At 38.5% G+C, this 26287-nt stretch overlaps 3 protein-coding genes across 4 annotated transcripts; 1 reads left to right on the top strand and 2 right to left on the bottom strand.

The window, feature by feature from the left end:
- The first annotated feature begins 1123 nt into the window (after positions 1–1123).
- paip2b (poly(A) binding protein interacting protein 2B) lies at positions 1124–16209 on the top strand. Of its 2 annotated transcripts, none has more exons than XM_067579130.1 (4): positions 1124–1370; positions 12382–12548; positions 13719–13901; positions 14028–16209. In XM_067579130.1, exons 2-4 carry the CDS (start codon positions 12393–12395, stop codon positions 14082–14084), a joined length of 396 nt encoding a protein of 131 aa, XP_067435231.1. In that variant the 5' UTR covers positions 1124–1370; positions 12382–12392; the 3' UTR covers positions 14085–16209. The 2 variants fall into 2 exon arrangements, with proteins under 2 accessions (XP_067435231.1, XP_067435230.1); XM_067579129.1 differs by lacking the exon at positions 1124–1370 and adding an exon at positions 4934–5100.
- A 1640-nt stretch (positions 16210–17849) lies between these two features.
- On the bottom strand, positions 17850–21526 carry LOC137174382 (uncharacterized). The gene is made up of 9 exons (XM_067579619.1): positions 21399–21526; positions 19999–20142; positions 19833–19910; positions 19561–19732; positions 19396–19464; positions 19050–19175; positions 18350–18443; positions 18061–18235; positions 17850–17973 (listed from the first exon to the last, which is right to left on the bottom strand). The coding sequence occupies exons 1-9, from the start codon at positions 21420–21422 to the stop codon at positions 17890–17892; spliced, it is 966 nt and encodes a 321-aa protein (XP_067435720.1). The 5' UTR covers positions 21423–21526; the 3' UTR covers positions 17850–17889.
- Positions 21527–21983: 457 nt separating this feature from the next.
- On the bottom strand, positions 21984–26017 carry nagk (N-acetylglucosamine kinase). Its single transcript, XM_067580468.1, has 10 exons — positions 25609–26017; positions 25176–25260; positions 24837–24935; positions 24584–24725; positions 24222–24332; positions 24022–24134; positions 23413–23500; positions 23223–23320; positions 23052–23130; positions 21984–22923 (listed from the first exon to the last, which is right to left on the bottom strand). The coding sequence occupies exons 1-10, from the start codon at positions 25635–25637 to the stop codon at positions 22721–22723; spliced, it is 1047 nt and encodes a 348-aa protein (XP_067436569.1). The 5' UTR covers positions 25638–26017; the 3' UTR covers positions 21984–22720.
- Between the last annotated feature and the right edge of the window lie 270 nt (positions 26018–26287).

Here is a 26287-nt window from a genome sequence, read left to right as displayed (position 1 = left end):
TCACCCGCTTAAATTTTATCAAGCTATAAAGTTATGCGTATTTAAGGACGTGGCTGCTTTGAGTGACAGGTCGCTAGCATCTAGGTGGCTTGTTTCAGCAACCAGGCTTCATTTGGCCCACCTCAGCTACACCTCTTTGCCCATTTCGGATTAGCTGGGGGTGAGGCGTAGTCAGGCACTGCCAGGATGACGACAGCCAGAGCTGCCCACTTTGAGCTTCAAAGCCGCTCTTCAGAAACCAATGGATGACATATTTTTTACAGTCTATGGTCATATTACAGGTTACAGAACGATTGTATTTCATGTTTGTTTGTTTTTTAAATGGTTAAATCCATTTATCAGTTCAGTCATTAATTCATTACATAATTAATGTGACCTAACTATTCATTAAAAAAAGATTGAAATTTATAGGCTAATTATGCCTGTAAGGAATTTAAAGGCCTAATTAGCAAACAAATTTCAGTTGGCCAATTTCCACATCACTTTATTTGAAAACAACCATCAGTGACTGTCCCATTTTACTTGAACATGTCATTGGAGTGAGGTAGGGGTTCTTGATGTGTTTGAAGGTCCAAAGTTTTTTATTTTATTTGGCAACATATTTTCTTTATAGAAATATAGCAGAGACCAATAGTAAGTTCTAAAAGTAACACTTAAGGTCATTTTCAGAATTTTAGGTGGTTTTCTTGGTAATCTAACAAAAAGTCCCCCAAATTATCTTACTTGACCCTTACGGTAATAAACGAGTGGCACAACCTGGGGCTGTCCTCACCCCTGAAAAGCATGTGCACGCCACTGTTGACACTCACATATGAAATTCTTGCATCTACTTTTATTCTTGTCTTGTTCACTCGCTTTCTCATCCCAAACAGTCTAAACAAACAAAAAAATAGAGCTTCGTCTGTTGAAGAAGGGTCAAACCTACTTCACACAGCCGCTTTGTCAAATATTAACTGCTCATGTTGATTTCAAAAAGGGGACAGTGAGAAAAATGGGTTATATTTTGTTTACTTACGTGAATGGGGAAGCAAAAGCGGGGCTTGTGGTCATTTCAACCAATAGCATCGCTAAAAAGCATTGAGTGACGTAGACTCCAACCAATGGGTGAAGTGTACAGCTGGACAAACGCGACCACGACACATCGCTATCCCCTCTCAACGTTTTAGGCAGTAAAACAACGGATTTCTTCGTTTTTTACCAATAACGCGAGCAAATCGACAAAGGAGACACGTGTTTGTTTAGCGTTTTGGATATTAAACGAAGTATTTCTTCACTGTGCGGTGTCTTGTGACGTCCGGGACCGGAAAGGACCCCCCTCCCCACGACAGCTGGTTTGCAGATTCTCCCCCCATTTGCACTGAAGTTGTGTGGTGAGTCTGTTGCTGTTGTTATTGTTAGAGTAATAGGAGTAAGCTGGCTGTTTGCGAAAGAAAGAAAGAAAGAAAGAAAGAAAGAAAGACAGAAAGAAAATAGAAAGAAAGCTTCTCAGCAGCAAGAAAAGCAATTAACTTATCCTACTTTCTCTGTTGGAGCCTATTATAATCTGCAGCAAACTCACAGTAGGCCAATATTACCTTCTGTGTCACCACTTAAAACCTCAAATATTAGTCTGAAAAGATGAGCGAAAATGGTGAAAATCTGGTGAAACAACTTAAGAGTCTTCCTGTGCCCTAGAAATATTTCACTACTACGTGAGAGTACTGTCAAGTCCATGAAAATGTGCAGTCCTCTCATGTCGGATGTGTATATGTTTACTTAGATCAATAATGTGTGGGATTGTAAACACACTGATTTAAAAAACAGATCCTATAGCTTGTTAATAGCCAATCGTCTCTCTCCTAAAAGTCAATTAAAGTGTGATTGGCTGGATAATTAGCACTTAATTGACAGAGGAGCTTTTGGTTGCGAAGCCACGCAGGCATTTGTGTTTTGGAGGAGACTGAAGAAAGAGTAGTGGAAGTGGTGGAAGCTTGTGGGATGTTTGTTCAGATGCTGCCTTCAGGTACCCATTTTGAGTCTCGATTTTCGAGACTCAGTATCACTGTTACTGGTAGTGTTGAAGCAACTCAATCGATTAGTTCAGTGATTCCCCATGTTTGTTGGCCTATGACCCTTTTTAAGTGAAGCTATGTCTGTTTGCGACCCCCTGGCCTTGAGCGTTGCACACATCAATCAGGTGCAAAAATTACAAGCATAAAGTGATGTTTCCTTCTCAGATTGTTGCTTTTGCATAGTTTTTAGATGCATGAAAAGAGTATTTCTTAATAAACAGGAAGGATTAGAGAAAAGTCAGCCTTGTTTTAGTCACATTGTGACCCCTGAGATTTATCCTCTGATCCCTTGGCGGGTTTCTGACTCCCAGTTTGGAAATAACTGAGTTAGGGATGGACAGAAAAAGGATCAGTGACCATTTTAATACGTGATTTATCATTCATGTCTTCTATCAAGCAAGAAGGCCAAACGTTCACTGGTTCAAACTTCATATTTATTATTATTTATGGCTTTTCTCTTTCTTAAATTTCACTGTAAAGTGAATGTTTTGGGATTTTGAACTGTTGGTTGGACAGTTGAAAATGTTAACTTGGGCTCAGAAACCATATGATGGGCAGGTTTTTTTTTCAAAATATATAATTTTATAGACTAGACAAACAATTAATTATTCAAAAGAATAATAATCAGATTAATTGATAATTAAAATAATTATAATTATTTATTATTTCTGGGTGGGTGAGTGTTCATAGTGTGAAAACATTCCAGGAAGTGGAAGTGTCTTATAACTTTCCTGCTGTGACAAAATGTTGGACACAAATATCAATAAAAAAAGGAATAATTTATCAAAAAAAGAGAGTTTGTAATTGTTAGTTGCAGCCCTAGTAACGTGTTTGGTCATGAACAACAGCAAATAGGGTCTATAACAAAACAGGTGGTTTTCTATATGTGGCTGTTTTCATACGTCATGACTGAGTGGACAGTAGAAAATCACATCAGTTTCAATCAATCGAATATCGATTATCAAAATAGTAGGTGATAAATTTAATAGTTGGCAACTAATCGATGAAACGTTACAACTCCACTGACATTTCTTCATTGTAAAAACTGGAAATTATAAGCGAGGTGGTCACTCCGATAAGATATGACAGCACTGTTCTTAGTTGATTGTAAGAAGGAACCTCTGACTAGGGAAATAAAAAACACACACATCTACATTTCCCCATTTTTCTAAAAGAAAAAGAGGCCTAGTTCTTTTTCATCAGTATCTTTAGTAGAGGAAAAAGGATCAATGATTTACAGTGTTTTTCTGCTCAGAGTGCATCAGAGCTGGACCACGTTCAGTCTTGGGATTCATCGTCTAATCACGCTGCACTCACTATTAGCCCCAGGGGGGAACAGGAATGGGAATAATGTGGGATATAACCAGATGTTTTGGTGTAGCTACTTCCATATCCGGGCCAAGATGTCTGCTTCTATGCATCACTGTTTGAGTCAAATATTTTACAGCACAATAAACAAGCATCTGTTCTTTCTGACGGTATTTTGGAAAACGATATTTGCTCTTCATTCGCTCTCCACATGTACTGTGGTAAGTCTACCCTCACTTAAGTATTTGTTAGTGCTAATGCTAGTCAGCCTTGAAACGGAAATCAGTGTCCTCCTATTTCCTGAATATTGCTGCTTGCTTTATAGATTAGTATCTAAATGAATGAAGACATCTGAGCTTAGATCATTTTCAGCTGGGTTTGGATATGCTTCCTCAGAACAAGTAAGTAATTGCATGCAGATAAACGCAAGACAGCAGCTGTTAAAAAAAACATGCCAAATGTTTAAAATCCTTTGCAAGCAACTGGAAAATAGTGAGTATAATTTTCCCTGTTATATCTTATTACAAGGCATCCATGCTTCTAAATGTCACAAGCATGTCAGCTGTCTCCTGTTGCCCATTTACACGCTTTTATTACATTCAATTTGAAAAGCTTTTAACACAAATAAAGTTAAAGTCCCCCTCCACTCAAAAATGTTTTCCTTCTTTGAGCTTCACTGTGCAGAATGATGTACGTGCAGAGTTTGACAATATACATATTTCCCTGAGTCTATACTGACCGTCTCTGATTTCGTGGACAGTCAGGAAGCAAGTTATTTTTTACTTTGTACATTATTTGTGCAGTTTTAAAGTCAACCAGATCACTGAATTTTAAAGCAGGAGAGTTAATAAATAGTGTGTTGGTTGGTTCATAATAATCTGTTTGGTGTGCAATTCTTAAAGCTCTCTTCTGTAGTATGAAAAGTGGATTTGTGTTGGTTTTATATGTGTTTCTCCATACCTCCACGCAGTAAGTAATGTATGTAACTATAAGAGAACGATACAGTATATACAGTGAGTTCTGGTTCAAGATATATTTAGTTTTATATAATAATGAAATGGATTTAGATATTTTTGATTTAAAATGATTTATGTGTGGTTTCCAACAGAGTTTATGAGCTATTATCACTCATATTTGTCCTCATACACTCTTTTATTTCAACATCATTGACTGTGATTTTAATAGTAGAATATATTTTACATTACACTTTTTAAAAAAACAAACAAACAAACAAAAAACAACAACATGTTCAGACATAGTATGTCTAAATACATGTCTGGAGGGAGGGGGTCTTTAAGTATTTACCAGTGGTTATGTAACTTCTGTGTACAAACACAAGGAAGGTTATTTACGACTTACAGGTAATGTATAATAGTCGATATAGATAATCAGCTCAGACTTGGCTTCTTGCTTCAAAAAATGTATTCATGAGAAAATAGAACTAAACCAAACCAAAACAAACTAAAAAAAACCTCGAAGATCAAGAAGAGTTTTGTAATCCTCACATTGCTAAGAACACATGAATGCAGCAGCATACCACGTGACCGCCCCAGCTTTCTAACGTTAGCAAGGTGGCTAACAGGACTTAGCTAACTCGAGCTACGTTGCATCGCAGCAGCAGCGGGGAGAGAAAACCAGCCAGCGGAGAAAAACGACGAACACGCACACACTTCGTGGTGTACTTGAAACAAGTCTGTGTAAACGTTACACTTCGAGGCGAACACCGACAGCACAATGCCAGGTAACTTTGACGTATGAAAACGTTGTTTAAAGCTGCTGTAATCCCCCGGAGCGCAGGCTTGTTTTTTTTGTTGACCTGCTTCAGAGATGCTGCCATGCTTGTAGCACAGCGTGCTAGCCGACTTTTGTTTGGCCTCAATCATCCAAAACGGGAAAGGAGTTTGACCTCGCTGCACGGTGTCGGCGTTGTAATAGCTTAGAGTTTATTTCAAACGAGGTACATTGTGGTTTTCGTGTCGGTGCATGTGGCGAGTTTGATGGGAATAACTGTTTGTAGCCACCCAGCCCGTCTACCCTTTGTTGCTGCTATCATTTAGGCCCGTTCACTGACAGCACAGCCATGTATCTGTCTGTCTGTAGCCACTGGAGCATTACCTCCACTAAATCCATTTATCCAACTTTCCAGGTAGGCCTGAGCTCCGTGAAGATGTTAGCAGGCTGTAACGACGCAGCCCCCATTACAGTACATGCATGCAAACACTTAGTGTTACATTACATAATGTGTTATGGAGCGCTTTAAAGCACCTATTATGTACACTTGATGGAGTTGCACAAATCTATTTATACTTTCTCTTGTTTTTCTCTTGTTGTCCGATTACATATTTGTATTTGAGACTTATTTTCACATGCAGATACATTAAATCTTGATTTAACAAATGATATGAAGACAAAAAACAAGACTTTTCAGCAGACTGACTACATTTTCACGCATGGGGTGTTATATTTGACCTTTTTAAACGGTTTTATTTTTAATGGGACTTGTATCTAAGCCTATTTTCTTGTTATCCCACAGCCTTCCCAACCATCTGAGGGCAGCACAGACCCCAGACTCTTTAAAAAGGCCTGAGGACATTTCTATTCAGGAGGGCTTTTTCATCATAACTACTCATTATTATTATTATTATTATTATTATTATTATTATTATTATTATTATATTTTCTTCGTGGTGTGTGTTCTATGTTAATACTGTAGCACTTTTGAGTTTCACTATGAATGAAAAGTGCAGTAAATTAAGTGTATTATTATAAATTTCAGCAGTTTACACAAATGAATTAATTTATAAGTTTTTAAAATGATATCCCATGGTCCCACATAGTGACCCTGACCTGGAGAAATGTTAAATGTTAATATTTTTACAAACTCTTGGGCTGCAACTAAGAGTATTATATTATAGATTGATATATAATACATCTCATGAGATGATTTTTAGTCTTTAAAATGTCAATCCTTGTGAAAAAGTATCCTGTTTTCAAGAAGACCAAGGTCCATTGTCTCAAAAATGTCCAAAATCCTAAAATATTCAGTTCACAATTATATAAAAAAGAGAAAAGAAGCAAATCCACCTATTTTGACAAGTAAATGTTTGCATTTTTGCTTTATAAAGTACTTAAATGATGTATTGTAATTGTGGAAAATATGGAATTTGGTCTGTCAAATGTCAGAAAGTAGAAGAAATGTCCATCGTAGTTTCCCAGAGGGTGACATCCTCAGATGGTTTTGTCTAATAGTTTTAAAAACCTGAAGATATTCAGATTACAATGATTTCAAACAAACAAACAAAAAAAACAAACTAGTAAAATATTCACATTTGGGAATCCGGCATTTTTGCTTTAAAATGATTTAAAAAGCCAAATTTATTATAAAAAAAAAGGCTTTAACAACTAATAGATCCATTAACCAGTAATTTAAGTTCTACTTTAATTGTGTAACTTGTAATTTGTCTCCTTTTTTAAGAAAAGTAACCCTCCAATTATTAAGAGAAATTGAAATTTCCATCTCTGATCTCATTTCTGTACAAAGTCTTTGTTCCACATATGTAACTACTACAAATATTTAAGTCTTAAGGAGAGACATGCATGCAAAATAAGAGAAAAATACATATAAGTCATTTTAGCAGAGAAAGGCAACGTGTGAGGAGGAATGATCGTCATCCGTTCAGAAATATCCCAATCAGTTTAAAACTAGTGTGCAACGGAAAGTGTTTCACATCACATAACACATGAGGTAATTTTACGCAGAACTAGAGATGAATCATACCATGGTTTTTTTTTTTTCTAAATTATTTTTCTGTGTAGTTGCACTGCACAACAGCAGTTTACGTCTCTACTGTTTATCCTTCACCCTCATCGAACTGGATTAAATCACACTCTGCTTGCGGCCCTGGAGGATGGGCCAGGCCAGGCCTCACTAACTAAATATTACATGGTGACCAACACATGGTTATGCAACACCAACATGTTAAGTGCTACATGCAGTACATAATGGCACTGTGCTCGCCGTCTCCACTTTTCCTTTATTTATGATCTTTGACCCGCCGTGCACTCTTGTGTCGTCTGAGCAGAGTCTGTTTGCTGTGGCTCTCGGCAGCTTTGGGGTTTATTTTCATGCTGGGAGTCACATGATGATTTCCAGTTTAAAGGATTTCCTACTTTTTGAAGAAATATCTATAAGAGGGATGCAACTAAAGGCTATTTCTCTTATTGATTAAACTGTCGATTCTTTTTTTTTGTTTGTTTGTTTTCAATTAAGGAATTTGAGTTAAATGTCAGAAAAAGGTGATAATTGCAGGTCAAATGGTCATTTTTTTAAAACAGAAATGCCAAACATTTGCTAGTTCCAACTTCTCAAATGCAAAGATTTGCTGCTTTTTTCTGTTATATAATTGTAAACTGAATATTTTGGGTTTTTGACTGTTTTGACAAAACAAGAAAAGGCCTTTTTACCATTATCTGACATATTATAGACAATGATTAATTGAAAAAATAAACAGATTAATCGATAATGAAAATACTTGTTAGTTGCAGCTCTAGATGTCTTCAAGTTGCTTTTTTCCCCCCCAACCAACAGTCCATAACCCAAAGATATTTGATTTAAAATTATATGAAATAGAGCAAAACAGCAAATCCTTATTTTTCAGAAGCTGGAACCAGAGACTCTGTGGCATTTTTGCTTTATAAATGATTCAGATCATGATCATTTGAGCTCTAACCCTATACATTTCTAATAGACATGTGCTTAATTGTTTTCTGCTTTTGTTTTTTCTTATTTGAATACCTGACATGCAACACATTGTGAGTGCTGTGCATTTGTTTGAAAAGCGTCCAGTAGAGTAGACTTTGGCAATCACAACGTAAAAGTGTGTGTTGTTCCATAAAACTTTATAGACTGCAGTAAAAATGAACACGGACACACTCACACATCGACACATACGGGCTTCAAACCCTTTGAACATGCCGCTATGTCGTTCACAAGCGTAGAATTAAATCTGGGCTTTTAGTTTTCTCTTCACTCACTCCTGCTTATTATTTGGGTTTAAAATCGATGTTATCATTCTCACAGACAGACAGACGGACAGACAGAAACACTGTCAGCTTTGTATCAGGCAGACACACCTACTCTTAGTCTGCTAACCCACTTAGATAACACATGTTTATTTGAACTCCTCTGAAGGACAGCGTGTCCACACCGTCACTTGTGAACAGCAATCTGACTCGGGTCAAACTCGCACGCTCCCTCACAGATGTCGGCTTTGTTACCAGGACGGAAACATCAGGAGCACTCATAAAAGTAACATAATATCCTGAATTTGGAATCGGGTCATTATATTGGTGAAGGTGCCAAGAGTTTGTGGATGTAAGTCAGTCCTCGGAAGTCAAACATTGCAATGGTGTGTCTGCATCAGGCTGAGCCCGGGGCTGTGTGTGCTGCTCGGTTGAGATCATCCCTTTTACTTTTTTTTTTTTTTTTTTTTTTCTCTCTCTCTCCCCACTGTGAGGCCGCAGTTGAGTCATGACAAGTCTGTTGGAGCTGGCAGGCAGTCTGAGGATTAGGTCATTATAGCAGGCATGTCTCATCCCAGCCAGAGTACTCTGTCACAGAAGCAGGGACGCACAAATAATCATGTCTGACTTTTGTCATTATTAAATGTAGGATACCTGGAAGTATTAAATTTATATTAGACTGTCCTGTGTTATAGCACAGTCAGGATTTTTATGTCAGGGAGAGAGAAAGCACAGTAAAATCTTCTCTCAGTTGTTCAAAATTATAAATAGTAATCACAGAATATTGATCTTGATCACTCATCATTTCAGCCATAGCTGTACAGGCCTAAATTAGAGGTTTGTCTGTTGTTCTGTATCAGCAGGATTGTGTTTATTACGACAACCCTGTTTCTGTAGTAGGCCAACCGTCCTATTGTGAAAAGTTACAGGCCTGGATGCACAATCAATACTGGATCTTCCAAAGTAGATACAGTAGTGGTCGGGCTCGTGTTTTGATTGGAATTCCTGGTAGCCTGGAGGAAATCCAGCTAGAGTCTGCACACGCAGCGCTGAGAGAAGGCCACGTAATAGAGGGCGGACGGTATTTTCAGGCCAGGTGTGGATTTGCAGTTATGTGATCTCACTCGATGTGAGTTTAGGAATCAGTAGGAAATGTGACGTGTAGTCGGGGACTGTCCCACTGTAGAGAGACTGTCTAAACGGCTCCACTTGATTTGTAGTTGAAGATAGTTTCCTCCGATTTCCTCAGTCAGAGTGAAAGGATTCACTTCTGTTTCCTCACTTTTGTTGAGGTCGGTGATAATTGAATCATTGTTTTAATTTTTTTTTTTTAAAGGAAAAATGCCAAACATTTACCAGGTGCAGCTTCTTTTCTTCTTTTTATGTGAGGTTTTTTGTGTGTCATTCATGATAGTAAACTGAATGCCTTTAGTTTTTTGACTGCTGATTGGACAAAACATGACATTTGAGGGCGTTACCTTGAGCTTTAAGAAACAATACCAGGCATTTTTCACTATTTTCTGACATTTAATAGACAACGATTATTCAAGAAATTGTCAGATTAATCGATAAGGGAAAATAATGGTTAGTTGCAGCCCTAGTATTTTCCTGATTTGATGCCCCTTGTCTATCACTTGGATGCATGAGGAGGCACATTTAAGATGGAGGTTTTGCACATGCAAACAAAGGCTCTTTGAACTGAGACTAGACGTCCAGGCACCTCGTTCAGCGCAGGAGAATTTAGTCATTTCCATTAGAAAGTGAGCGATAAAATACTTAACAGAAATCAGTAGCAGCTAGAACATCACAATACTGAACAACAAACACTGGACAGCATTAAGCACAACATTAAAACTTCACATTTGATGCAACTGTAGCAAGAATGCTGGTAAAGCAGCCGCACTAAAGCCAGAGATTGATGCACACCTTTTGTTTTTACTGTATGAAAGCCTTCAACGCCTTTTCATTGAAATCCTGCAGAAGTCGGAAAGCAGCAGGCCGTGTGTGTGTGTGTGTGTGTGTGTGTGTTTTTTACACCTGCAGCCTCTAAACTGAATCGTACGGGACCATTACCTACAATGACTCACTGTTTGCCTTGATTTAATCATGTGCAGCTAACCTCAAGCTGCAAAATAACTACACAAACATCTGTATTTTATAGCAATGTGCTAAATTATGCATGAAAAACACGACATCTCCTGGTTTCACTGCTTCGTAACGTTGCATGTTGATGCACATCTAACAAGATCTATCTGACCGAGAGTTTCCTAACAGGAATTTCCTTTCCATTTGTTTAGCAATATCTGTCATGTGTCTCTATGTTTGACGCAGTGCTTCTGCTCTGCGATTGGCTAAAAGGCCAATGAGTGAACAAAAGTTGACTCAGTTAAACATCTTGTCACGTAACCTTTTTGTGCAAAGTATGCTGCAACATGTATGACTGGAGAGCAGGATGCGTGATCCTTGGCACACAAAACCAGAGCTTTGACCTCCTGAGTGTTTGTTGTTTTCACTTGAAAAACTTCAAAACACTTGAAACACTCAACTCTTCCTCTGAACTGCTTTTACTGTCTAGAGTTGAAACATAAAGTTGATTTAAGGCTGCAACTAACAATTCTTTTCATGGATTATTTTATTGAATGGATTAATCATTTTTGTCTCCAAGATGTCAGAAAATGGTGAAAAATGGTTGATATAATTTCTCAGAGTCAAAGTTTACGTCTCTTTAAGTGTCTTTTTTTTCCTGACAGTCTCAAACCCAAAGATTTTAGCCGATTTGCTAAAATAAAACCAGCAAATGTTGGCATTTTTTCTTAAATAATCAAATAATTGTTTAAGTAATTATCAAAATAGTTGCCAAGGAATTTTCTGTTGGTTGACTAATCATTGCAGCTGTAAAGTTGATCAGTAAAGTGGACAGAAAATGAATCTGCAGCTATTTTGATAATTGATTAAAGGTTTTTTTTGTTTGTTTGTTTTTTTAAGCATCAGTGCCAAAGATTGAATGACCTCAGCATCTCCACTGTGTAGATTGGCTGCTTTTCCCAGTCAATAGAGAGACTCTGGCTTTGGGAAATCATAATGCTCATTTTCATTTTACTGATGTTTTTTAGTCTAAATTGATTATTTTCCTCTCAGTTTTCCAGCTCTGCTTGTGTTCTTGTTCTCCGTGATGCTTTTCTCTGAATTTTCTTCACCGATCTGTTACATTTCCTTCTCTTTCCATCCTTGACTTGAATTTAAATCTGATTTGACTTTCTCCAAACACACTGAAGCTAAACTTGGAAGGGAAATGAGGATGTATTTTCTCTTTCTATTAGCACAAGTTAACTGATTTAACACTCTGGGTGTTTGTTTGCCTGATAGTGATGCTGTACGTCTTCATGATGTTAATCTGGGTCAGTGTGTGTTCTTGGTTAATAATACACACTGTGGCCTTTTACAGCTGCGCTACAATTCACCGAGCTGAAAAACTGCAGTCGTAAAATGCCAACAAGTCCATTAAGCCTTTAGACTCATTTAAGGCTTCAGTAAGAACTTTATTTTTTTTTTTTTAGATATCACCGGGTGGAGGTTTTGTTTGTGCACAGAGCAGGATCACACACAGTTGCTGCTGCAGTTTTCAGGAACGTTTCTCCAGCTGTAGCTAAAATCTAATTGAGATAAAGCTAATTTGTTCAGTTTGGTCTCCGGGCTGACATGCGGAAGCCTCGATTCAGAGGAGATAATGTTAAATTAACAGCCAATAAGACGCAGCTGTGGGGTAATGAGAAGGAGTTGAGCCAAACCTATCTGCCTTCAAGAGACAAAGTATGATGAAGTGAATGAAGTACGCCTGCTGCTTCGTTGGTTTTTGGGAGCCAGTAGTGAGTGATGTGAAGATATTTTCAGGGTGGTCTTTGTAAGGATACTTTTTCCTACGGTGTTTCACCAAAAAAAGTAAAAAAAAAAATTCTGTCTCGACTGGTTTTCTAACACTTATTCTCTCCCCCCCGTGCAGAGCCGGCTGAGATGAGCGGTCCAGAGGTGGCCAAGACACCGGGAGGCGGAGCTCCGGGAAAGGAGGGGAAGGAGCCGGTGGCCAATGGGCACGCAGGAGAGGGCAGCGACGCCAACCCATTCGCTGAATACATGTGGATGGAGAATGAGGAAGAGTATAACAGACAGGTTTGTACTAGTTTGTTCATACATGAACTATGGACACTTTTGGGTTGAATTAAATATTATTACCTAGTTTAGATTGTCCTGACCTTTCCTCATCTTTTCTTTGTCCCATTTTGTCTTGTTACACCCCTTTACATATTCTTACATTTACTACCATTAAACAACTTATTTTGGACAATTTTACAAGGGGAAATAATACTTTTTTTTTTTTTTTTTTTTAAGTTTTAACTTAAATAAAATCATCAAAACAACAAATAAAACGTCCAGAGTAATTTTCCAGAGTTGTAAAATCCTGTCTTGTTGTATTATAAGTGCTGCTCAGTGTTTTGGTGTTCAAGCCTTCAAACACATAGTTTTGTTACTCAAACAAGACTCAATTGATTTTTTTTAATGTGTTTAAAATGTATGAAAATGCAAAACCCTTACTTACTCCTGTACTTTCTTAGATTTTGACCTGATTCTAGGCTACTTGGCCAAACGAGTCATTTTAAAATCTTGCCTCTAATGCTTATTTAACTTTTTTTAACCTTCCCGTTAATCTTTTTTCTATCTTTTCACACATGACTCCCTCTTACGTCCCCATGGTCCCTCTGAACAAACTTACCCCCTCCTTCTTTCTTCCTGTCCCGCTCCTCTGTCTCTTTACTCTCTCTTTTAATCCTCCTGTACGTTCAACTCGGCCATTTTATCTCGCCTCCTGCAGTTCTCCACCCCCTCCGCTCTCGTTTGTTTCCCACCATGCAGGTTCTCAGGGTAGCTGATGACTGATAACAGTTTAACCGACTTGTTTTACTCCCTTGCTACTCTTTTTTTTTTTTTTCCTCCTCCATTCTGCACTCTTCCTAACCACTCCCCTCTTCCGTGACGGTTATTTTTCTTCTTTGTGGATCTGAAGTTATTCAGACACAATCGTAACCACTTGAGTTACATGATTTATGACGTATAGGTGGAATTGTTCATGTGACAAGCGTTTGTTTGTCTCATCCGTCTTCTCTTGATATTTAACACCCTTTCAAGCTCGACCCCTCAGGTCTTTTTCTCTTGCTCTGCCGCATGAGTCATACGTTATGTCATAGTCACTCTTCTTTTTTCCCCCTCCAGTTTCTCCGCTTGTTTGTTTGCTGTGTTTGACGTCTCACTCATCTCTTGACTCTCTCCCTCGTCATCTCGCAGGTGGAAGAAGAGCTGTTGGAGCAGGAGTTCTTGGAGCGCTGCTTCCAGGAAATGCTGGAGGAGGAGGACCAGGATTGGTTCATCCCGTCGCGTGACCTCAACAACCAGGGTGTGGGGCAGCTGCAGCAGCAGCTCAACGGCCTGTCCGTGTCCGATCACCACAGCAACCTGGAGGAAGTGGCGGTGAGTTGAAAACGCTTGAACCCAGAAGAAATCAATTAAAACTCACCTGTGAACTGATTGGAAACAATCAGACTTTAGGTTAAGAGGGATGGGTTCTTATTTTTCTTTTTTTTTCTTTCTCTGCAGAGGAAGAGCATCTTGAATCCCGAAGCGAAGGAGTTCGTCCCGGGGAAGAAATACTAGGAGTCCCCCTCACCCCCATGGAGCCTCCACACGCACACACACAGCAGTCCTCACATATTCTCAGAGACTCTGGCGGCCAATGACCGCGCACACACTGATTCTCACACACACATGCATGCACACACACACACACACACACACACACACAAACAAATACACTTGAAGTCAATGGCGTGCTGGCAGGCCCAGTCGGGGGGTGGGGGGATTTCTTTTTCTTTCTATCTCTTTTCTTTTTGTTTCTTTAATCTTTTTATTTCCTGTTTGTTTCTTGTAAACTGAGGGACATTTGGGAACTGGGGCGGGGGAGGGGTGTAATACCAGCACCGCCCAACAGCGGGCGCTAGCTCATCATTGCATTTCAGAATACGTGTTGATGTTTTGCAGAGTATACAGATCTCATTGATGTCCCCTCGGAACTGAGGCAGCTACCAAGGAGTGATGCCAGGACAAAAAAAAAAAACTTCAATCCAAAAAGAGTCTAATAAACTTGAAAAATGACTTCACATACTTGTTAATTTGTGTGCTGTCCAATTGAAAAACATTGAGGGTCTCTAAAACAAGTGAGGTTATAGAATGACTAACATTTCAGGGGACTTCATGGGTTTCTGTCGCTGCTCTGCAGAGTCATCACAGTCAAATCCTCTAATGTTAGCTCCTATGGTGTCATAAGCTCCCTGTGACATCACAGCTCTCGTGCATCTAGAGATGCAGGTTGTTATTTGTATCTGCAGCGGCTCTGTTCCAAACCAAATACAGCCCCCCGCCCTCCCTGCACGCTCGTTTTTTTTTTTTTTTCCCCCGAAGTGATCCGAGCAGACGTGGACACGTGTAATCATGGATAAGAAATTATTTTCCCAATTTATGTGGAAGTCCATGTTTATCTTTCGTCCAGCTTTATTAGAACAGAAGTGCGAGTTTTTTCCCCCGATCACCATGCATCAAGTCATCATGAGTGAAGGTCAGAGCTTTTTGAACGTTATTTTCAGTCAGTTATATTTTCGTTCACAGCTTCGTTCCTTTTTAAGTGTGAATAAATGAGGTGTAGCGAGCGGTTTTGTAACAGGGGGGGAAGTATTCGGTGCGGAACACAGCCGCCGCCTCTTACTGCTGGAACACCTTGGTTTGTCCAGCATCAGATCAAGTGTCCATACCCAAATCAGGTTTTCAAATAGCCTCTCCTCCTCTATTTTTCTTCATTATTTTTTTCTTCATGTTTTGAGGATGAGGCGTTTTGTGTCTCTACTGGGTACAGTAGCCTGTGGTGTCCATTCAGTCCTGTTTGAAGGAGGAAACGTTGGGAGGGGATGTTCTCACAGCCAGTCTGAATAAAGCAGTATTGGAACATGTGGCGGACAGTATTTCCTCCTTGCTGTTCTTCCTCGGATTGACTTTTTTTTTTCTTTTTCTTTTTTTTTTTCTCCCCCTTTTTTGAGGAAGTTCTTCTTTTTAACTGTAGCCACATGTACAAGTTTTTAACCATCGATCTCTGTTGAGGTCTGGCTTTTCCCTCAAGCATCGCCCCCTTAGTGCAAGTATAATCTCCGTTAAGTTGTGAGCCAATAGGAAAAAGTTGTATATGTGAAGATGCTTTTGAGGAAACCCAGATTCTAATCAACAGTAATCAATTACTCCGCATGATCCGAACATTCATTTTCACACTAAATGATTAAAGTAGACCACTGTTCATTTGTGGTATTTAACGGTGACAATAATGTGTCATGCATTTTTACCGTAACAGTGTTAAGTAGACACTTGAGCACTTGTACTTCTTTGAATTTTAGAAGTATCTGACAGGCGAAAGCACTTCTGTCCATCCGTGCAACTTTTCAGCCGAACAAGTACTCAGGTGTGTTCTTAAACAGTGCAGTAGAGACAGTAACGTGTTGGTTTAAAGTTGAACTTCCTCACATGGCGTTGGACCACAGCTGTCGAATGGCACCCTGGTGAAGCCAATAGGAATGTCCGCCAGGTGGATTGTACAACATGAAATCATTTTTGGTGATTTTGTTTGAGTTAGATGACAGAAGCCGTTTAAAAAACAAAAAGAGGTCCAGAAGACACAGAGTATGAATTTCAATACAAATAAAAATAATGAAAAAAGATGAATAAAGATGTTAAAGACAAATTTGTTTTCTCTTGTCTTTTGTCACACTCAACTCACGCCAGTGACAATACAGCAATACAGCTATGCAGAATATACTGTCTAGTATAGAAAAAATTGGTTATTGCATGTTTCATTGCTAAGTATAGGCAGACGAATTGCACAATTTAGGTTATTCTAATGCTTATTTGTCGGCCAAATGAAGGACCTGGGCTGGACATGAAGAGGAAGTGCTATGCTGACACATGTTAACAACATAAAGATGTGGTTTCAACTACCATATTGTTTTAGGGAGCTCCAGAGGTCTGCTCACCCAGTCAGGAGTGAGCAGTAGATGTTGGTAATGTATGATATGTATGACAACATAAAGAAGTTAAAATCAGTTCATCACAAGACGGATTCAGCATAAAAAAAAAAAAGTTAACACATTTGTCTGATTCTTCCTAATCTATATATTAGCACATCATTATCAGTTATAGAAAGTGTATTAATATTTATATTGGCTGAGGTATTAAATACAAAAATCATCTGTGTTTAAAAGCAAATATAGAAAAGACAAATTGAACGTGTTGTAAATTCTATAAACTTCCCAAAAAACTTTTTTCTGGAAATTCTGGGGCCTCCACAGATGGCGTCACTTGGTTATTATAATCTTTAACATTTTTAAAGATTTTTAGAATTAATATCCCAAATAACATTTTGTGATATTGTCAACATACACTAACTAAAGGAGGAAACTTCTACATGTGTACTGTGACTCACATGTCATGTTTCACTCCCTTCAGTAGTAAACATGCAACATAAAGCATCTACCATCATGTTTTCACAAGGTACACAAACATGGTATGAACTATCAAAATGTTCATATTATGTATTTTAATATAGATTAATTGAGACTATGGCAGCTGAGATCATGATAGGCTGCTTTAATTTCACAATACTTCTGAACTAGCACTCTCTCACTTAAATCACCATTGCAGAGTATTGTTATGGGATTTTTATGTAGAAAAATTCAGGTAAATTCCAACTGTGAATTTATTTACATAAATGAAACTGTAAAATGAAACAATATAGTATTTAAAAATAAAGAAATAATAGTGTGAACAGTTTTTACTTTTACTTTTACTATTCACAACAGCTTCTTTTTAACAAAATGACATTTCTTTTAGACATTTTTAAAATTCACATTTCTCTGCTATAAAGAAGTCAAGCATGTCCTCTACAGGTGTTGAGTTCTGCTTCTTATCAGTCCTGTTTAGATAAAAGCTGATTGGTGGGTCAGCACGTGGATTAGTGCGTAAATTGCAGTGATTGTGATTCATACCAGACTGTCCTATCTGTCGATCTGTCCTCCCTCGTTCTCTTTTTAAAAAAATATTGTTTGTTTGACCCAGATTTATAAAACAATCCTGAAACTTTAACATTCCTTGACAACAAGATTCACCATTAGTCACCAGAGAATTGACCACTGAATAGTTTAGGAAAAATCTTTCATGTGAGCGTCTGGTAAGCCTTTCTGCCTCGGACGTGCAGATGGTTTGTCTTTTTAATGCCACTGTTTAAACTACACGCTCACATGATTAAGATAAAAACCTGAAAGATGACATGCAGCACTTTAAACTCAGTGGTTTGTCATATTTGATTCAAAAGACACTTTTTAAAAAAAAAAAAAAATCTGCTTTTTATTGAGACAAAAGTTGAGATTCAGAGTGAAGGATGAAATACACAGTGATGAGGAGGATGATGATGAGGAAAGTCACTCTGCTGCTGGATATTAGGTTGGGCCCACTATGAGGACACACAGAGATAATAAAGGACAGATATATAGATATAATAACATTACAAAGACAGCTGACCTCTCTGTCCTCTCCTTACCTCAGCACCGTAGCTGGCTTGGTACTCCGTCAGCAGCGGCGTCCTGCTGGACTCTGCGTGGTAGACAGTCGGCTCTACGGGGGCCAGAGGCACGGTGCTGCTCTGAGGGATGTGAGGAGGGAAGGTTTGCATCTCAAAGCAGCACCTATCAGCACACTCGGTTTCCCATGCACAGCTGAAGGGGAGAAGAAAGGAGACAAAAAGCCCGGAAATTTCATATTAAAGGGCAACATGTGAGAAGAATTTGGAAAAATGTGTTGACGATGTGAGGTGTGTGTTTATGACTCACCAACTGCACCGCCTGCAAGTAGGCTGAAGGAAGTCTCTCAGTCCAACGGATTGTCTCAAGCCCCTCAAGTAGGCACTGGTCTCCCAATTTCCAGCTAATCACAAATGGGAAGTACCAAAACACATTTGCACTTTAATGCAATTTAGAGATTTTGGTACTTTAGTCTCTGCAGAGTTCTTACAGGGAAATGAATGAATATTTTAGTACTTAAGACTCAAGATTACTTAAAGCAGTAGTTGCACCACTCTCAGATCTCTCCAGTAAATGTGTAGCTTGTTTACACTTTAGTTTTTGTGCAAATTAAACAAACAAGATTTAACATATTAATTAATGAGCTTTAGGGGTGTAAGTCCTGTAAGTAAATCTTCATGCTAAGCTAAGCTAACTGGCTCCTGACTGTAGACTGTTATTGATCTTCTCATCTGACTCCCACCAGCAAAGTGAATAAGCATATTTCTGCTCTGGATGATGTCCTCTTCTTTTCTTTATACATTTCTTTCACAGTAATCTGTTCTGTCATTATTTACAGATTTTCTCAAGCAGGGTTGGTACTTTATAAATTATACATTTCTGCTACTTTGTGCTTGGTCTTAACTATCTTCTGGTGAAATTACCTAACCTCATAACCTCACATAAGTGTAAATTCCCTTAATCTTACTGTATAAAGGTCATTTATTGGGTTAGATGACAGTTTTCTAACCTTTGACAATGGGAGAAGAGGCCACAGGAAGGTTCAGCAGGTGCTGCAGTCCGGCCTCTCTGCACACACAACTGAGAAAGCTTTCACAGCAGGCCGGAACAACGTGGGACGACAACACAATCACACCTAAAAGTACACACGTATAGATTGGGATTACAAAAATAAGCCACTTTGGCAGGTAACATACAGTTCAAAGGTTTAGGTTTAAAAAAAAAAGGCAGCTTTAACAGTGAAACCACAAAGCAAAGATAATTGTTTCAAATACTTTCAAATACAGCTTACTATAAGTTCACAACGACCAGATAAATCCAATCAAACACTTCTGAAGTGAAAACAGCCATCTAACCTTCCTCATAGAGAACGTCAACCTTCTGCTGCAACTCGTCTTTTGCCTCCTGCTGCTCCAACACATTTGCTGTCAGTAGGAGATAATAGATTATCAGCTTATTATTATTATTAAGATCTTAGCTATGTGTGTGTGTGTGTGTTTTAGGTAGAGATGGGTTCTCACCATTTCCACCAAACACATAGTGCAGATGGCCTTTCCCCTTCTTGACAAGTAAAGGCCCAGTCTCCCTCCTAGCCTCTGTCAGGGCGCCGCCGACAACCCCAGTCGCCTCAGAAACAGGAGAGAGGATGCTAAATGGAGGTGAGGAGATGACGTGGAGGGAACAAGAGGGAGGCTGGGAGACAGAGTGAGGGGAGTGTAAGGAAACCAGTCAGAAACAGATGGAGGTTATTGTGAACTTGCCACAGCTGTGAGTGTGTGTTGCTGTGTTTCACCGGTGAAAAGGAGCCATAGGTGCTGTTGGTTGTCTTGTACAAGTATTGATGAAATATAGGCCAAGTTTCACGTTCAGTCTATGAAAACAACACAATCAACAAGAAAGAGTGTAAATCTATAGATCAGTTAAAATGTCAAGTCCATCCATTCGTCAATCCCTCCAACCTGAGGTGGGCTGATTAATGCTGGAGCAGGCTTGGCTTCAGTTCTGTGGTTCAGCTGGTTGTCCTGTAGGTGGCGCTCACTAAAGGGATTATAGTCACCACTGTATGTCGTGACGAATCTCTCCCAAGGCTGCGCACCTGGAGTCTGAAAGGAAAACACAATGTTACCTAACAGGAGTTAACTGTGTGTGTGTGAGGGCGGTCAGTAGGTTAGCTGATGCACAGCTTTTAGGCAAACAGTGATGGAGGAAGTATTGTGATCCCTTACTTCAGTAAAAGTAGCAATGCCACACTAAAAATCCTGCTCTGAAAATGTTACTAAAGTACATTAGTATTACTAGAAAAACTTGAAATATCAAAAGTAAAAGTACTCAATCCAGAAAAATGGCCCCTGTGAGTGTTATACTAATATCTATGAAGTTGTTTATTCCCCTTGGAGATTTAAAGATTTATTATCCGAAGTTTTTATGAGTCTTGTAACATTTTTATTCATTCTCATTAAATAAAGAATAACTAAAGATCAAATAAGTTTAAATAATGAAGATTAAATTCAAAAAAAGATTATTGGATTACATTACTGGTGAATTAATGTAAGTGGCGTTTTACTGTTTGTAGTTGTATTTATAAAGTAACTGCAGCTGTCAAATAAATGTAGCATGAAATAGAGAAGTGCCTCAAAGATGTACTTAAAGTGAGACTGTGTAACTTCTCAGGCAGGAAATAACACAATCTTCCTCTCACAAAAGACATGATGGACTCATATGCAATACATCATACCTATAGACTATATATAACTTAAAGATAATATGACATTGCATCATAGGTGAAAAACACCATTAATAAAAAGAAGGTTTTGGTGGAGTGGAGTTTAAACTGAGTTGTAAATTTTAGTAGGAAATATTTGTTGTAATCACATTTCTGAAGCTGTTGACAAGATTAACTCTACCAGGTACTATTTTTTAAATTAAAAAAACAGAATTGCAGTGGTACAGTTGTGAGATTACCGTACATTAATAATAAAATAAGAATTTAGATGCATCCTCTGACATTTTTCATCTAAACAAATAATCCGTGGGAGAAAACAGTTAGTATGCATGAGCTGAGATTAGTGTTGTGGTGAGGCGGTAAAGCTGACTGACGTGTTGTTGCTGTTTGTGGTGGGTGACGAGTTCGCCTGGAGGCTGCAGACTCAAGTGTACATGAGAGAAAAAGGTCAGCAGCTGTGTGTTGAAGTAATAGTAGCTGTGGCAGCAGTAGGAAAAAAACAAAAACATTTTAACCTCCTCGTTTCAATTCAAAACACACTAGAAATAACAGAAAACGAGTCACGCGATTGCATAATTCAACTCAAAGATGCATAAACAGAAGAAGAATCATATTACTTAAATCTCAAGTCTTTACCTTCAGGTCTTTCCAGGGAATCATCTGATGGTTTTTTGATTCCTCTTCAGTGGATCATCATCACAGCATTGAAGCTGAACTGAACTGAGGAGCCAGACTGTCAGACTCTTTGTAGGAGCCAGTGGAATGTTCACTGTTTTGTTGCTGTTTTTAATTAAATTGTATTTATATTCATTTTATTCACTATGGCAGCACGCACAGTTACTGCTAAACCAGCAGTAAACAGGAAACTGCTTCTTCTTATGGGTTTTAAGATGAGTTTTCTCCTCTTCTGGACCACAAGCTGTGATATGCAAACTATTAAATCCCTCATATAGTTGAAACTTCATCCAGTTACACTTGTTGAACAAATAAGCAGAGGATCTGCTGCCTTCTAATGTTGTATTTATTGTTTTTACTCTGTTTTTACATCTTTATTTTCAGTTTTTATGACAGTATCGCCTCCAAATGTGTGTACATGTTCACACTTTTATTTATTCAATCTCTAAAGGTTGTTTCCAGTTACTTTTTATAGTTTAAATGTCTACAAAGCACTTTGAAACTGCTTTATGAATGAGTTGTGCTATATAAATACATTTACCTTCATACAAAATAATACATCATGTTTATTAGAAAATATGACTGATTAAAAATAAACATCATCTCAAAATTACAAATTGATTACATGAAAATAACTATTGTAAAAATGTTTTTTTCCCCCGCAAATACAGCAAGTATCTCAATATCTCAGTGATTGAGGATCCGTCAGTTTGTATGCTGCCTGTTTTTGCATCATTACTGAGGAAATGCAGACAATGCTGACATGTGTCAGTCACAAGTGTGAAGGGAGTGTTATTGCGCCACCTACTGTTTAATAACAAAAGTGCAGAACATGGTCACAAGATTGAATCCACCCTGAGTTTCAGGAGTCACTTCTCTATCTCTAATAAGTGAATAACATAAGTAGTGGGAAGCATTTATAACACCTACATTTCCACGTTTAAATCTGGATTTTTTGGATCACAACTTAATTGAATATTTGCAACCTTAAATAAGATTTCTGCAAAATCAACTGCACCTTTATTATAAATGTAAAATGTAAACAAGTTCTGAAATCTCAAGGATTTGTTTTGACAGTACAATGAAAGTAATATCAAATCAAATGTCCGAGGGGCTGACAAGCAGCTGATAAGTCACCAGAATACCCAAGTCTTATTTTCAACCACCATCTTGGTATCTTGTAGTGAGATCAGGTACTAAACCCTTATTACACAACAATCATCATTATCATCATTATAGTAAATGTTATTAGCAAAAGCACATTTTTTCCCTCAGTTGAAATGTCATTGGTTGCTGTTGAAGGTATGTTGGTAGAAAACTTTGGCATTGGCAGCGTAATCCATTTTTATGGTGGCACCAATACTCTGAGCCCCGAGACTAGCGCCTCCAAGGGCTGAAGACTGCCTCAAAACCAGGAGGCTGTAGCCATGGAAACGACCCTTGAACTTGTCAGATGATGCCACTTTATCCAAGACCTCATTGAACCCTGGACAGAGACAGAGAGACACAGAAACAAAGCCGAAACAAAAAAGATTTAGCGGATCTTTTGACTGCTTCACCTCCATTTCTTTCAGTGTGAAAATGAAAGTAAAATCCATCCACGCAGACACTGACCTGGCTTCAGAAGCTCCCAGCTCTTCCACACTAAGCCTTCACACAGGATGGGCAGGCCGAGGTCACCACTCAGTAGAGGCTGTTCATGAGAGGTATTAAAATAGTCAATGTTTATAGGAAATGAGTGAAAACATAGCGTTGTATGTGTGTATGTGTGTGTGTGTGTGTTACCTCCTGTGCTTCAAGTAAAACAGCTTCTACATGTTTTGCCAGGACTCTCCCAGCCTGAGTGAACACATACCGGCAGAGAGCATCCCCTGCTTCTGCACCTTGAACACATACACGTAGTTTTCATTTTACCTTACTTACTAATCTTTTGCTTTCTCTTCACAAAACCAAGCAGATTAGATGCAGCGCCTACCTTCAGCCAGCTTCTTACAGAAACCAGCAAAGTGGGACTTCTGGAAGTTTCTGTAGAGGTGCGGCAGCATGCCCATCAGATCTGACACCTGAGATGAATTATACATGATTTATTTCCATATTTGTCATAACATGCAACATCTGAGGGTATAGCCGTCGTTCTATGTGACTTCCAAAGATGAAACTTCACAGAACTCAGCTGGTTTGACTCGTCATGAGTGGTTTTGCTTCAAAGCCCAGCTCATTTCTAACCCTGATTAGAACATTATTTACTAAACTCAATGTGCTTACGGCTCCAAGAGACAATTATTATTAGTATTAATTCATCTTCTGATCACTTTTGAAATTATTCGCTTAATTGCTTGATCTATAAAATGTCAGAAAATACTCATAAGACTAAAAAAACAGTAAATATTTACATTTGAGAAGCTGGAACTAGTGATTTTTTGGAATTTTTTTCCTAAAAAAAAAAGACTCAAATCATTCCAATTTATTTTTTGTTGATCAACTAACTGATTAATTCTTTCAGCTCTACTGTGCTTTATTCAGCAGTTCCTTACTTTACCTTGACTGGTATTATTTTATAAATGAACATATTTCTCTGACTGACCTGGAAGTACTCCATCATGGCTTTTTTCACGTGTTTAACATCATGCGGAGGAGCGACCATTTTGTCCTTGGCATCAAACACCGTCTTTACAGCCAAATGAGAGATCCAGAACGCTGAGATACAGAAAGAAGTCTTAATATATATTTGTGTTTAGTGTATATTTCTGTTGTTTGCTTATGCTTACATGTCTCCATTCTTACCGGATCCTTCATCACCCATCATGTGACCCCAGCCTCCGCAGCCGACGTGCGATCCATCAGGATTGACTAACTTGCAGTTAGAGCCGGTCCCTGATATCAAGACTACACCTCCTGGAGAGAAAACAGAGACGTCTCATTGAGCTGTCTTTTACTACACAATAATAGCTGACTATGTAGATTTTATTAAGCCATAAAGTGTGGAAAGATACCTGAAGATGATACCTCAGGGGGTAAAGTATCAAGCCTTGCCCTTTTATGACATTTTAAGGTCATGATTTCAACTGTGTGAGTGTCTTCTAAATGTAAATGTAGCTGGTACAAAAGTAGCTACAAAGTAAATCCATCAGAAAATTACTGGTTACCACGATCACTGGCGGTTGCCACGGCGCCGATGGCATCAGTAGTGATGAAGTAGTGCTTGCTGAGATTGGGGAACAGTTCCTTCAATTGAGCCATCAGATGGTTGATGGCCTCCTTCTGCTCCCCTCCACTCAGAGACATGCCCTACACACAGAGACAGGATATATGTCTTTAATCTTGTCTACTTGTCTTTTATTTCTTACTCTATAAAACACTTCAGAGGTCAAAATAAGCGTGACGGACAGTTTGACTGACCAGTGAGCACAGGGGGGTGTTTGGATCCAGTCCCGCCTCAATCTTGGCTCTCTGGACCATGTCGTTGATAGTTGTAATACATTTGTCCACACCAACCAACTACACACACACAAACACACAAACAACAATGAAACCTTTAGAATAAGATCAGTTTTTCTCATTTATGGGTGTATTGATTGGGCTATAGAGAAAGATCAATCAACTTCTCTGCATCTAGAGTATATTTAGTGGACACATAAGGCAAGTATAAACCCCTGGATCCCCTCTTTCCTCTCTACATTTCATCCTTTACTTCTTTCATTTCTCCCCTAAACTGCCTCCATCACCACTTCTGCTCACCCAGTGGTTGGTGGACGGTCCCTTCGTCTCTGCCAAGATCTTCCCATCTTCTGCCACCAGCAACGCTACGGAGTGACTCCCTCCACTGCAGACAGAAATACAGGTACATGGGCACCAAGGCAACATCAATAAAACTAATTATTATGCATTTTCTGTTATATAGAGAATTACAGAAAGACTTTTCACACATATTCATATGTAAAACTGAAGATACATTTAATACTCCAAAAAACACTAGTGAGGGGAAAATATCACGAGACATCAATAAAAAAGCTTCCTAGTGTTCAATGAGAAGACTAGTCTGTGCTCAGAAAAAAAAAAAAAGTATTCAAGATGACAACCGTGAAAACACGACTAACTAACACCAGCAACGTCTGACAAGTCACAAAAACAAAGTTAGACCAGTTTTTTGTACATTTTATATCATTCTCACCCCTCTACTCCGCCGAACACCGTTGCCATGTCTCACTTCCTGTTTTGGTCCTGACACCCTGATATCGCGAGAACAGCAATATCTCCAATAGCTCCAACCTGCAATGTCTGCAATGCTAATCAATAACCAGTAGGTGGCAGTTGTGTATTTCTATGTGTGTATGGGGCACATGATTAGTTTTTTATAGGATGTTTGAGGCCTAAATTAGAACAACCTGCAACAAAAATAAACCAAATTAACCACTATAATGTTTGTATGCCAGAATAAACAATGCTATGGTGATTATTATAAAGGAAAGCATATAGAATAGCAGTAGGCCTAAATGTTGGTTTCTGTAAGATAAGGTTTTTGTATGTTTTATATCAGAATCAGCTTTACTGGCCAAGTATGTTAATACATACAAAAATTTGACTGTTTTTTTGTGGCTCTCAGTGTGCTTACACACCATAATGTTGAGGAAGATACACAAGAACAAAAAGCTGAACAAAGATAAGTAAACATAAATATATCACTATGTATATGCAAATTGGTGAAAAAATAGATACATACACATGGAAACAAGTGCACAACAACAACAACACACAGTGTCTATAAAAAGGTGAAACAGTTTCAGTGAACTTAGCAGGATGCAAATGGTGCAAAGGTGTGTAAGAGTGCTGACAGATACAGACAGCAGAAA

Source organism: Thunnus thynnus, chromosome 22 (genome assembly GCF_963924715.1).
Source record: "Thunnus thynnus chromosome 22, fThuThy2.1, whole genome shotgun sequence".
NCBI classification, from domain to species: Eukaryota; Metazoa; Chordata; class Actinopteri; order Scombriformes; family Scombridae; genus Thunnus; species Thunnus thynnus.
The sequence above is the reverse complement of the archived record's forward strand: the minus strand, read 5'-3'. Positions and strand labels throughout refer to the sequence as shown.

What these genes read in the sequence shown, in the direction of transcription:
- paip2b (XM_067579129.1), top strand. An exon ending in AGGAAGAGTATAACAGACAG is followed by an intron (nt 12,549 to 13,718) that starts GTTTGTACTAGT and finishes GTCATCTCGCAG; the next exon opens with GTGGAAGAAGAGCTGTTGGA. An exon ending in GCAACCTGGAGGAAGTGGCG is followed by an intron (nt 13,902 to 14,027) that starts GTGAGTTGAAAA and finishes CTTTCTCTGCAG; the next exon opens with AGGAAGAGCATCTTGAATCC.
- LOC137174382 (XM_067579619.1), bottom strand. Translation starts at nt 21,422, where the DNA reads ATGATTCCCTGGAAAGACCTGAAG. An exon ending in CCTATGGCTCCTTTTCACCG is followed by an intron (nt 19,733 to 19,832) that starts GTGAAACACAGC and finishes TCTGTCTCCCAG; the next exon opens with CCTCCCTCTTGTTCCCTCCA. An exon ending in ACTTGCAGGCGGTGCAGTTG is followed by an intron (nt 18,236 to 18,349) that starts GTGAGTCATAAA and finishes TCTCCCCTTCAG; the next exon opens with CTGTGCATGGGAAACCGAGT.
- nagk (XM_067580468.1), bottom strand. Translation starts at nt 25,637, where the DNA reads ATGGCAACGGTGTTCGGCGGAGTAGAGGG. An exon ending in GGCAACCGCCAGTGATCGTG is followed by an intron (nt 24,333 to 24,583) that starts GTAACCAGTAAT and finishes TTTTCTCTCCAG; the next exon opens with GAGGTGTAGTCTTGATATCA. An exon ending in CTGGGAGCTTCTGAAGCCAG is followed by an intron (nt 22,924 to 23,051) that starts GTCAGTGTCTGC and finishes GTCTCTGTCCAG; the next exon opens with GGTTCAATGAGGTCTTGGAT.